This window comes from Salvelinus sp. IW2-2015, linkage group LG7 (assembly GCF_002910315.2).
Source record: "Salvelinus sp. IW2-2015 linkage group LG7, ASM291031v2, whole genome shotgun sequence".
NCBI classification, from domain to species: domain Eukaryota; kingdom Metazoa; phylum Chordata; class Actinopteri; order Salmoniformes; family Salmonidae; genus Salvelinus; species Salvelinus sp. IW2-2015.
The window spans coordinates 7,467,099-7,480,245 of record NC_036847.1 but is presented as its reverse complement, the minus strand read 5'-3'; the positions used below and the strand labels follow the sequence as shown (position 1 = coordinate 7,480,245).

Sequence of the window (13,147 nt, the reverse complement as noted above, 5' to 3'; positions counted from 1 at the left end):
TGTTCTCCTCTGTTAACTATTTGATTTATTAGCTTATTTTCGGCGGTGCATCTACCCGCCGGGTGCGATGCTGCTCCCAGGGCCCATCTGCTGCTGCTTGCCACGAGCGGACATGTAATGATGGCTCTCTCCGGGAAGATTACCTTTGCACATTTACCTGGCAGCTGCAGCTGCAGCAGGCAACGCTTCGTCACCCACGACAGCCAAGCATCTCTACAGCCCACTGACAAATGGAGCCATGGAAAGGCATTATGGTGCATAGTAAAACACACTCGTACTCATATTAAGGGGAAAATGTTTCTCTGCTCAGTACCACTCATACTTGGATGCTACAGAGTGTGTATTAGAATACGTCGACCCTTTGTCATGACTCTACACAGAGTTCAAGGGTAACACCATTCAGGTGGCTTTCCCCATCTCCTGAGGCCTTCTCTAGCTGGTCTAGAGGACCTGACCAGGCTCCCTGCCCCTCTTTCCCCAGCTCTATCCATAACATCCAACCCCCTCCGTTCACACCCTTCCTCCCTGGTGTGGGAACAGTAGCCCTTCCCCCACACCGGAAGCAGAGAGAGAGAGCAGGGCAGCAGGGTGAGGCTCGCTTGATCTAAATGTATTCCAACATCTTCTCTCGCCTCACCCTGGCCTTCCACTCCATTCACATCACAGTCCAAAAAGCCTGCTCTCTCCCAGCCTAACTTACACATTGACTGACTGTGTGAGTGTGAGTGTGGGAAGTGACATTGGAAATGCTCCCCGTTTCCCCCACAAACCGTACCAATGAGGAATTTCATTTCAATCAAAGAGAGAGAGGAGAGAGAAGGGAGATCAGAGGAGAAGAGAGGGAGAACGCAGCAGTAGTAGCTCTTTCTTACCGTCCTCCTCCTTAATGTGCGAGTTCTGAGGGCTGTGCATTCTCTCTCCGCGGTTCGGGGGACTCAGGTCGGAAGCAGGGCCGTGATCAGCTGATGTCCATGTGGGGTCGGTCATATCAAAGTCCTCACTGCTCACTGAACTCTCATCCTGTCGGAGAAAGACAGGGAGGGAGAGAGAGAGAGAGGGAGAGAAAGAGAAACGGAGAGTCAGTCATGTCATTCCGTGGACAGCTTAGACAGGTGGAAGAGGAAGAAAATAAAGAGATGGGAAGATATCAGACGTAYCGTATGACTGACCAGATCTCCGACATCAGAGAGGTTGCCAAAAGAGGCGGAGYGAGGCTACCTTGTTTGTGACAGCAGGGAGACCTAAATGGGGATTACATTTTGCAGTTAGACACTTGGCGCGTGTCTGGKCTACAAAGTGTTAGGCCTATTTGTTATAGATAAAAATGACATAACTGGCAACAATTCACTATGATGAAAGTGTGCGAAAATGGAWGAAACTCAAAGGCAGCCTGTCGTTGCACATTTTCAATATAGCAAAGTGATATCCCACTGGGCACACACTGGCTGAATGAATGCGGTTTTCACCTCATGTCAATGAAATGATGTTGAACCAACGTGAAATAGATGTTGAATTGAGGTATGTGCCCAGTGGGATGCATCAGTCATTTCAATATCTCTCCCTTTTTACTCACCACATTGAGCAAGGAGCTGCAGAGCATCATTGGGCCTTCAAAACCACATGTGAAATGTGATTTGTCAACTGTCTGAAATTTGTGAAGTCCCTAGGACTACAGACGAAACACATTAAGAACTTGATTTAGCAGGAACCTTTATCAGCAGACCCATACCAGGCATAAGAAGCATTAAGAGTCTCGAAGCATTAAGAGTCTTTAAGCATTAGCAGATCAGCTGAGGCACAATGACCCTGCCTGACCAAACCCAGGCCCAGAACCAACCATCCTAATGACCCCATAAGGATGGAGGCCCCTGTCTTCATTTCCATTTCGGAGCTGATTCTACATTCATTCTACATTCATTCTACATTCATTCTACATTCATTCCACTGGTGTTTGTTTGACTTGCGTCCAACTTTTTGGTCCACCAGCCACTGTGGCAGGTACAATAGATTTTAAAAATCTACCCGCCACTCAGATTTTTTTCACCATTATTAAATAAAAAACACACAAAAACAGATGACCATGCTTTGTAATGTTTCTAAAACAAAAAATATATATAAGTAAGAAGTAATGTGGTATGTTGCTCAATTTCATTTCATTTTTTGTGACCCGAGTCTTTTAACCTAAATATCAGCGACAAAATGTTCAGCTTGCCCCTTTAAGGGTGGGAGGTTACCGTGGTAACATGGCCACTCGAGTCCTGTTCAGGTGTGTGTGTGTGTGTGTGCGTGTGTGTCTGTGTGTGTGTGTGTGAAATGTGAGTTCTGACTAGGTTAGGGTATCTCTTAAACTAACGTGGAAAAACAACCGAGCTTATGAACAAAACAATTTAAATAGCCAAGAAACACAAGGACAAAGTCTGACTTTGTAGACTTTAGAGTAAATTAGACCAACTTTCAGGCCTGTGCGCAGCGCCTCCAAAAATGAATCTATATCAGCACTTAACTTCATTGCACACAGCTCTCCTGCCAGGCAGTGTTGCTGCGCAAGGTTGGATATTGTATAGGATTCGTATTTCTTTGTGCAATTAGCAGCTATGAAATAAAACATCAGAAATACTTTGAAAACAGCTACTGCAGCATTTTTCTAACCCTACCATGTGCTCATACTTGACTTTATTAGCAAATGTAATGCTTGCACTGTAGAGCCCTGCAAATTGACCACCCACCAACGTGGCTGGTGAAATAGACATTATTACCCGCCAATACATAAATCTACCCGTATTTGGTGGGTGTTCATTTCATGCCTGCTTGTGTCAGTGTGGCTCCGCCGGCTGCAGCAAAGAGCGAGGAGGATCTGAGAGCCGCCACTCCCAGTAATGAGGTCCAGAGTGCTGCAGCAAGCTAGCTGCCTTTCAGGCAACACAACAGCTAGACTGACAAGACACAGCCTTTAGCTCAAACCTCAGACCCATCCATTGCACTGCTCTTTATCACTTGCTAACCCCCTTGGTTCCACACACTTATGAGCGCACACATGCACTTAGCCTACAGCAGGATAGTCAGGGGGCCAGAACATAATTACAAATCATTTGTAGACTGCAAATTGATGGCAAGAACCTCAGACAGATATAACATTTGACTAAAACATAATTTCTAACCTTGTTTACATTTTTTTCTCTGAAAACTGGGGGGGGGGGGTGGCAAATAAAACCACCCACGGGCCGCCAGTTGGGGAACCCTGGCTTACAGTGTCACACACACACATCCGCACACGTCATTTAGCCTACTATCACTTCTAGCCTAATCAGATTCTTTTTTTTTCTGATTGAGCAACGTTAGGGGAAAGGACTAAAGGTGAAACAGACTAAAACTATCCTGTACTGACTTTGGAAGAAGGGCAGTGATGAAACAGTTTTTTCAGACAATGTTTGGCCTGTGTCCCCCCCGCTGGTTTTGAGCCCCCCCCTCTGCATGCATAGCCCACAGAACCTGTCAGTCACCATCTGTCCCCATGCTGGCTGGGGGCACTTCAATGGCGAACGTGTATAAAGATGGCAGAATTCAGATATGACATCATTGTTTTAGCACTATCCAGAGTTTTTAAACTACGGTGCGCGACATGGTTCTATATGTCAATAAATCAGCACAATCTACTTTTTAGTTTTTTCAAAATTGCAGCCGTCTTGACGCTACATTTGGGATCAAATATACTGTGCTAATGCCCATACCAAACAAAATAGTAACGAAGAGCAATGTACAACACGCCGAAATGGAAGTTGTGATTAGGGCATGGGTGCCGCCATCTTTATGCACCTCCGTTATTGGTTAACTTGCTTCACTTGCAAATTGACCTATTGACCTATTGATGCGTTGCTGTGCACGGAGAGATACAGGCTACCTAACTGACGGGTCCGCTGTTAAGTCAACTCAAGTGRAGAACTACAGCATGGCACAGTTGAAGGCATCAAGACAAGGGACAGGATCTAAGTACAGAACCGGTGGCCATATGAAGAAACTGTAGAGGAAGACTGTCATTAGATTGTGACTTCTGTCACACTGGACCTAAAGAACAAATGTCCTTAGGCAGTGGAGAGGAGATAGAGGGGTCACTGGGTCATCAGTCACTGAGAGTGGGAGGGGTCAGGGGCAGTATGTCCTATTGAGGTCAAGCAGATCAGAGGAGTACATAATCAGCATTCTGATGCTGCCAGCTGGATTCTCAGCTACCTATAGCTCACACTGGAGGCTGCAAGTATTTGTTAGCTGACATCATCACGGTCTCACTATAGGCTTGTCTTCTTCTTCTTCCACAGTTACAATGAGTTAGGTTTACACACACGTCTGAGCTCAACAATCCTGACATCCTGAGGGAATACGCTGATGGCTTACGAGCACATAAAGCTAGGCTAGTCTTCGTTGTGGATTAACTGGTTGGCAGTCAGTACAGGCCTTGACGAGAAAATAGACTTGAAGATCTAAGTATAACATCTATAACACATTGGCCAATATCGTTAGCACATGAATTAACTTTAAGTGAGGGATCCTAAACGACCTTCATTAAATCTGCGTCTTAACGCCATTTCAATTACAAGCATATAAAACCACACAAACTGGTCCGTCATTGTGTGTCGGTCGGGGAGAGAATCCAGTGCATAACTACGGTTTATTTTCTATTTACCTACAGTATTACTCCATCTGTCTGCATTCATTTTATCCCCACGGCTCAATCCTGGCTGCTGCCCTTCCTTTTATTCATTTAGATTTGTTTTATCAATGATCCCTCGCTAACGCTCTCATCTCATCTACATGCAGATGAGAGAAGAGAGATATCCCTCCCTGATAAATCACAGCCCGGGTGTGATCTCTTTGGGCTTGAATGAAATACAACAGCACCGCTCCCTTTCCTGCAAGGCTCCCTTTCCTGCACAACATCAAATAGCCCATGTTTAAAGATCTAAGCCTAGGCTAATTAAGATCCAACCTAATACTTCACATTGTGTGAACGAGTGACTCGGTTTACCGGCTTCGTAAACGACTGGGGCGTTGAGATGGAGATCCATCTTACGTGGCTCCGAGCACATTCTGTTTCAATCAATCAATCAATAAACCTGATTTATTTTATAAAGCCCGTTTTACATCAGCAAGTTGTCGCAAAGCTGAAGGCGCTGAATGAACTACAAAATCATGTAGGCTACCATTGGCCGTGGTGCTCTCTGAACTTCTTCTAAATCGTGGTACAGTTTGRCACTGCCTCCACCGAAGCGCCTAGCAAAATGAGTCTGTTTACAATGACAGTGCAGGTAGATAGGAGGAAAAAAGTATTTCAAAAAAATGATTAATTAACTGGGAGTACTTCCATTAATATTTTTAACACAGTGGAAGAGTAAAAAGCTTCCAATGTGCATTCTTCCATATCACAGGTAAAGTGGACTGCGGAGATGAAGTTGTGTCAAGCACAGCAGAATGGAGGAGGGCCAGCTCTATGAAAACACTGCTTTGACATGGCATCTTGCTAAGTAAGCTCCACATTAAATATGGGACCGTATGCAGTAAGTTCAATGATTGATGTGCCGTCAAACAAAAGTCGTAGGCGATGCTTTGCATACTGTCACTCTACCTAAGGAACGTCATTCACACAAACAAAAAGACATATTCRAAAGCACAGGCTTGAATAAGGCTTTAAATTCCATCCCATTTATTTCCAATTCAACAGTAGAAAACAGTATGTATTTACCAAGACAATTAGTCCCCACCACACTCCAATGTAAAGAAAGCAGACGACGCAGAATTACCCCATTTGAAGTGCTTTTATCACAGAGGCCGGAACTGAGAAAGTACTTTTCAAGCTAATGCAGTTAGCAAGCGGACGTGTCTGCTCTGCTCTCATATCCAGCCAGCTCTCTAGACTCTGTCTATTGTTCTCTTTGTTAAAGTGTGGAGCAGGCAGGTGAGCAACAGACCCTCCCTGATGAAATTGCCGTTCTTCCACCTGCCCCCTCCCTATCCTGCACTTTTCCTCCACCTCCTCCTCCTCCTCTCCTCTTCTCTTCCAATCACATGGATGCATGTTGCATGGATGCTGGTATTTCAACAGGAGCAGTAGCAGCAATGCATTCTCTCTATAAATAGGGAGGAAGGGAGAGCATGTTTATTGGGTGCCATGGAAACTGATCAGGAACAGTAGCCTTGGAAATGAAGTTGATTCRGAACAATTCTTGTTCTGAGCAATTTGAAGAGGAGAGAAATTACGCACAGTACGACTGCTGAAGATGAAGGCTAAAATACAAGGAGGATTCAGACTCCAGGCAATGTAATGCAGACATGTTCAGTAGGATAAATCCCAGTTTAACCAACTGATGTGATTGACCAAATTAGAGAGGCCTGGGGCCATGTGACAAGACTGAATCAGACATAACAGACTTCCGTGCAAATTGTGGTGTTTTCTTTCTAACGTCTCCTAATSAACATGGAGCTACACATTCATGTCAACAGCAATAAATTCAATAAAGTTCCAAAATAAAACAAATATTTTTAACTAGGGCTGGCACAATTACCGTATAATCYTGTAAACGACGGTTATGGATGAAGARCGGCATGTAAATAAAATAACTGTCATAACCATCAACGAACAGCTGACTGAAGACAGGACAGCGGGGCATTTGTGCGGTCGAGTCTGTTTCTGCGGTAACATGGACTCTTAACGTGATGGAACTTTGTTGCTCCTTGCTGGAATGTAGAGTGTTCATTCAAATGATGTTAACTGATGTGGCTCATGCAATGGAAGGTATTTTTTGTAATGTCAGTTGAGTTGAATCAACAAATCACAACACATATTGATGGGTACACTTCCTGCTTTTACTTCCTGCTTTGCTCCTATGGGTACACTCCATCCACTATACTATAATTGACTTGAACGGGGACACCCGTTTTATTTCTATGGCGGCACATGCGGTCAGGAGCGGAGGAGGGGAGAAAATGAGCAGTGACCACCCTCATTTTCATTTGGCTGGCCAATACCATCATCCAAAATTCTAGAACCGTCACGGACCTATTTTTAACAAAAGAGAGAATGTTAGCTAACTTAACAGGCAACCCCCTTTTTCTTAGAAATCAATGAGGACGTTGGGGGAGCAGCAGGAAGAGTGTATCATTTCTGAACAGAGGTGAGGATATTGATAAGTGTGTGGCGTTTGTTGGCTGGGGCGCAATGTAAATACACACACACACACACACACACACACACACACGCACACACACGCACACACACGCACACACACGCACACACACCTCGCAGTCCCAGGCAGACCTGGGAGGATTAACAAAGTGCAGACTACAAGCCTCCACTGCAGAGTATTGATCGCACGGAAAACCAGCCGCGAGGAGAGGAAAATACCACCACTGACACGTGCACACACTCAGAAACGCACACACCCATTCACTACACACAGATAGCAGACGTTTGTATGCACCTACAGTGTAACAGGGGCAGAAAGACAAAAATGATGCAAACTGAAGATAGCTAAAAAAGTGGATGAGGATTGGAATAGCCAAGGTAATGGACACACAGACAGATGAATATCAATGTCTGTTGCTCGATATTAAACCACTAGGCCTGTCCGCCAAAGGGCAAATAAAAAGTATTCTATTACTATGAAGACAGGATGGACAATAATCAGTGATTCAAACGGACCTTAATTGATCAGCCACCGAGCCTGGTGAGAAGCTAACTGAGCAGGGCTGGTAGTCACACCATGAGATTGGGCTGGGCCTGAGGAGGGGGGAAACTGCTTCTGAAACTATATCTCCGCAGTCAATTACACTGCCCCTGCATGTTACTCTATCCAGTGCTGTCTGACAACAGWGAACGTGAGGGGTAAAAAAGGCAACAGACTACAGGGCGTCGGAACGATCCGCGACTTGTGTTTCAGAATCTCAGCGGAATCTGACGTTGGAACGGTGTCCCATAATTTCTGACCGCAAGGCCATAGACAGACAGGATGCTCCTCTAGTTGCACAATGTACAGCCAGCCAGCGACAGACAGACAAACAGACAGACAGACACATGGGTATATAAAGCAGATTGCAAGAAACAAGATGCCAGCAAGAAACAAGATGACCAAGAGGAAAGCAAATCCATAAATGTCATGCCTCCGAGCCTATTAATTACAGTATGTTGCTGATATGGTGCCCGAYCCCCTGATGCTGAATAGAGAAGGAAAATGATGCAGCTACGGACCAAAGAAACCATGTTTCAGGTGATAGGCTTATACCCAGAAACATGTTTTCTTTGGTCCCTAACTCAGGCCTACAGTGCATCATGTGCTATAACAAGACAAAGATAATACAAAATATACTAGAAACGTTTACTGAGTGCTCCAATTAGTATCTGCCTGAACCAGTGGCGTGTATGCATGGATGCCACGGGAAGTCAGGGTTCACCTAAAAATGTACCATATAAACATWKAAAATAATGTATCTTTTGTCTGTCTGTGTTTTATCATTTTCRGTCAATTCGCAAGAGGCTGAATGTATCTCACRGGAGAAAGCATCCGAGTGAGCGAAACAGCGTTGTGTAGGCCGCCTATCTGATGCTGTCTGGTTCAAAAGAGTATGACATTGTTGCCGCCCGTAGCATTGAATCCAAGGGAAGCCAGCGAGCATTTGGTCTCCCTTGATAAAAAATAAAAATGTAATAATAGCCCATCAGCGTTGAGCTAAACTGAGTTAGCTCAAGTGTGAATGGTCCTTGCGTAACGAAAGAAAAGTGTCAAGGGAAGCCAGATTTGGCTTTCCTGCAATCACATCGCATCGAAAGAAAATTCATGCATCCCGTTGTGTTGTTGTCCTCCGGTGGCCTTTCCTAAATTAACCATGGATGGAGATAGGGACTTGGGCTAGTTGTCCATCTCCTCTCTGCTTTGCTGTAGGAGCTCCGCATGACTGTTCGTGTCTGGTTATAAGCTACGAGGAGCTCACTACAGAGCTAATTTAGTTCTCTGAGACACCAAACCATACTCCTGATGAAATGCCAACCAAAAATGCTATCCCCATCAAGAGACTGAGCTTGTGTGCGGGGGACTTCCTGAATCATAGTGAACACACCCATCAGTTTTCCAGTCAAATTGCCAGGGTTAGAGATCCAAGTCCATTCTATTCATTATATGCTACAACACCTTGCTTGTTTCAGCAAAGGGTAACAAAGATGTATCACGTTGTTAAAGACATGGTCCGGAACTTTGGCGACTACTAAGTCTTTTTGAAACCTCCCACTTTGGACTGGATGTGTCACTGTGTAGTTCATACATGCATAATCTATGAGCAGAATTACTGTGTTTTTTTTCTGGAACCTGTGCTGAGCCATTTTCCCTACATTTCCCCCCACGTGGGCCAMCCCCTGGCAATTTGAGTTCTAGCCAATGWGCTTCAGCCCCTCGCCATTTGAGTGACAGCTAGCAYGATGCARACACAGCAGAGCGAGAGAGCAAWGACGTGGTGCACATATCGGCACATATGTGACGTAGTACGCAATTTTCGGGGACCACTTTTGGCTCAGGAGCGCTACTTTCAGAACTACTGGCTAAAAGGTATACAAAAGTACAGCAGAAATGGACTCAACTGCATGAATGCCTGGCTGTCCCGTCTTCAGTCAGGTGTTAGTTCGCCCAAAAATATGGTTATTTTATTTTCATGACAGTCTCCATCCATAACTGTCGGTTACACCAGTGGTTCCCAAACTTTTTTAAAGGAACTCAGTCCGGSTTTCAACTCTTGAAAGTTGTAATAGTAGAATGCATAAGGTGCAATTTTGTAATTGGGTAATGCATCATCAAATTTCCAGATAAACTAGACCATTTCAGCAAAAAAAATGTAGCTAGGTTTTTTAGCCCATAGATTTTTTTGAGTCAATCAAATATCACATGAATACACATTAGGCATTGTAAAATGTATAGAATTGCAATAAAATGTGCTTTAAAACTGCAACATTTTCTCTGCACCCTATGACAAAATGTGTAGAATTGCAGGAAATTGGGGCGGGATGTTTCTCAAAGCTGGAAGGGGGACCTGCGTGAAAACTTTTGGGGACCCCAGGGATACACGGTTATACAGTAATTGTGCCAGCCCTAGTACTGTGACAAAAGCCAAGTTGGTCCCTGTTCCTGACTGACTTCAGATTGGCAGGTCCTTCAGTTAGCCATGTCTGAACAACAATAAACAGAGGCAAAAGTCTTTGCTATTAATATAGTGCTAAACATAACTGACAGACAAGACAGCCYCAGACAGACACAAGTCTTTTCAATAACCCACAATGAGAAACAAATAGCCAAGTCCTAGAGATTTCCCACACAGAGCTAGTTTGTCATTCAGTAAGTGTTCCGGTTGAAGGAGTTAAAAGCAACACACCACGTCAACAGTACCTCTTGATGAGCACCGTCTGACTAGCTGACAGTCCCCACAACAAGGCTTCAGCTCTACCTCGGAGAAGCCGACTGGCTTCATTTGATGCTGATAGGAACAGACGGCCGATGTAGTGAATTCAGATATGTTTCTCAGAGTGACAATCACGGTCATACATATTTATACTTTGCCTTCTCAAATACATGAATGCGCYACTTCATTACAGCGGAGGAAATCCCCTGATCTCCTTCCACAAACCAAGGTTTACTGGATGTGATGGGTMCGGTTGTGGTGGGTGCTTTCAGGAACCTGACATCCTCTCAAACACAGAGATATGAACACACTCTTCCACAAAGGAAAGGGTGACAACTACTCTTCTCTCTCAGCGAGTACTCTCTGAATTAGTTTGAGTGCCTTAGTTACCAGTCAACATTGTCAACAGTAAATCAAGATAAAAAAAWTTAAAAAAGAACATGCTTAAACCAACATGACATTACCATGCCATGGCATGATTAGCCAAGTAGCCTATTCAAGAGGTTCTCAAAGTATTTTTATAAAAAAAWTTTTTTTTTAATATTACTAACAACAGAATAAGCTAATTTTGGACAAGGGATCCATGGAATAAATTTAGAGGGTGTAATACAATACAATGTAATATTATGAATCAACATCATAGGCCTGGGATGCTCACAGGGATATTGGTATCCACTGCAGTCCTCCACCAATTATACATTTTTCAACTCAATACTTCTTGTATAGTTAAAAAAAKAAKAACATAAATGCACTATAATTTAAACTTTAAAACAGCTAAGTTTTCTCTCTGCCTCATGGCAAAATGTGAAGAATTGCAGGATATTAGCTTTATAGCTGCATCAAAAAAAAAATCTCTGCCCCATGACGAAATCTGTAGAATTGCAGGAAATTAGCTTGAAATATGCACGTTTTCTCTCCAATGCCAAAAGGCAGGCTCTTAAAATGTTCCTACCGAGGGCCTGCGACTTGGTTTGTCAAGCCATGGACTGCCAAAGTCATAATAAAACTTACTGCATGCTTTTTCTAAATGTATTTAATTTTTTTTAACTTGAGTTGTGTTCTGAATTTGCTATCACAAAAGGGTACCGCGGCACCAAAAAGTTTGAGAACCCCTGTCCTATTCTACAGAGTACATGTACACTGCAGTGCAGACCAAGGGAATGCACATTCCAATTTAATTAAGCAGTGCCCTTGGTGACCTCAGTCAATATACTAAGCCTATCTGACCACCCCTCCAGAGGACGGATCAGAGAGGGAGAAGCAGCTTTAGAGATTTCACATGAGAAGTGGAGAAAAGTCACACTTTCAATGACCTCTACAACCCCATGTGCGTTATCTTAATCCACCTGTCAATAGAGAGCAATAGTAATGGCGTCATTTTGTAGGCACTAACTACGCCATGATTCGTTGGACAAAGCCTATAGGCAAATTAATGGAGTTTTGGTAGAGTTTTTCATTAAATGCCAGAAATAAGGTCTGTGGTAAACACAGGCTTAGGAGATCTGACACGTTTTGTTCTATGAGATCATCTTCATCAGCTAACGTCACTTTTTGTAAATTTTGAGGCATTTATYTAATTCAAAAAAGCACATAAAGCACAATAAAGGTTTCATAATTCATTAAGGGCATGTTAACTGACTGATATCATCCCATAGAATAAAATGTATAAGATCTCCTAAGCCTGTGTCAACCTCAGACCTTATTTTCTAAGTTTATCCCAAAACCCTATTCTTTCCCTATTCATTTTCCCCAAAGGAATGGCTGAACGAACCAGAGTTAACTTATTTGCAGGTTTTAGGACTACAAGCTGGTAAGCCCTATGGTAGTCTGGTTTCCAATCATTTCAATGTGAGGACTAGTTTAGGATGAGTTAACCTATTTATTTTGTAAATGTTGGCTTCAACTGACAGGAGAACGAAGACCGGTCACTATAGTTAACAATGGCAAACAAAACCAACATGGGTGATTTTAAACGACAAAGGCTATTTGAGCATTGTGTCCCTGTATAGTTTTGTACAAATGATTCAGAAAACCCTGAGTCATATGTTGATCTACAGCTGTGATAAAAACCCATGTGATGAGGACCCCGATTTCTAACAAATACCTGGAGAGATTACTGTATTGTCCAACACTCCTATTCCTGTTTAATCCAGTCAGGCACAAATCTACCACGAGTATGAGGATTAACCCCTTTCCCTTCTGGAACCAATCCTGCGAAAAGAGGCAGGAGTATATCACTCCAGGTGAAAAGCGGACTGTGCTTGCTTCTGGTTAGGCTAGGCTATAGCCTACTACCAAGGATGTAGCCGATAACTGAGCCAAACTGAGTGAGGTGCATGTTAGTGATTTAGTAAAATGGTAAGTAAAGCAGAGCCTTGCACCAGCAGCACCGTTAGCGAAGCCTTACACACATCCCGCGGCAGACAGGGCAGGCAGCACTGGTTGAGCACAGAGAGAGCAGCTGTGGGGAGCCAGGGGCAACAGGGAGCCTAGGGTTCGATCCTCTGTCACCTCACATCTTCCTCTCGAGAACTGCACACACTGCACTGTCTGCCCTGAGAGGAAACAAACTGGGATACATCAGGATACTACAGTGGGGCCTATGATGTGGTACCAAAACACAGTGCTTCCTCCATCCTCCATAGTCAGCCAGGTGTACATAAACACTGCAGACGTCTCCGTTTTTCATCATTATCATCTTCCCAAAAAGAACATCATT

At 43.8% G+C, this 13,147-nt stretch overlaps 1 protein-coding gene across 4 annotated transcripts in view; it reads right to left on the bottom strand.

Annotated features, from left to right (window-relative positions):
* The window catches only part of LOC111966295 (nucleolar protein 4-like), a 150,475-nt gene that overhangs the window by 60,499 nt on the left and 76,829 nt on the right, over nucleotides 1-13,147 (bottom strand). For all 4 annotated transcript variants that reach the window (XM_023990809.2, XM_023990811.2, XM_023990810.2 and 1 more), the window contains one exon: nucleotides 873-1,020. In XM_023990809.2, the coding sequence (XP_023846577.1) occupies nucleotides 873-1,020 (148 nt within the window). The remainder of the gene's footprint in view (nucleotides 1-872; nucleotides 1,021-13,147) is intronic.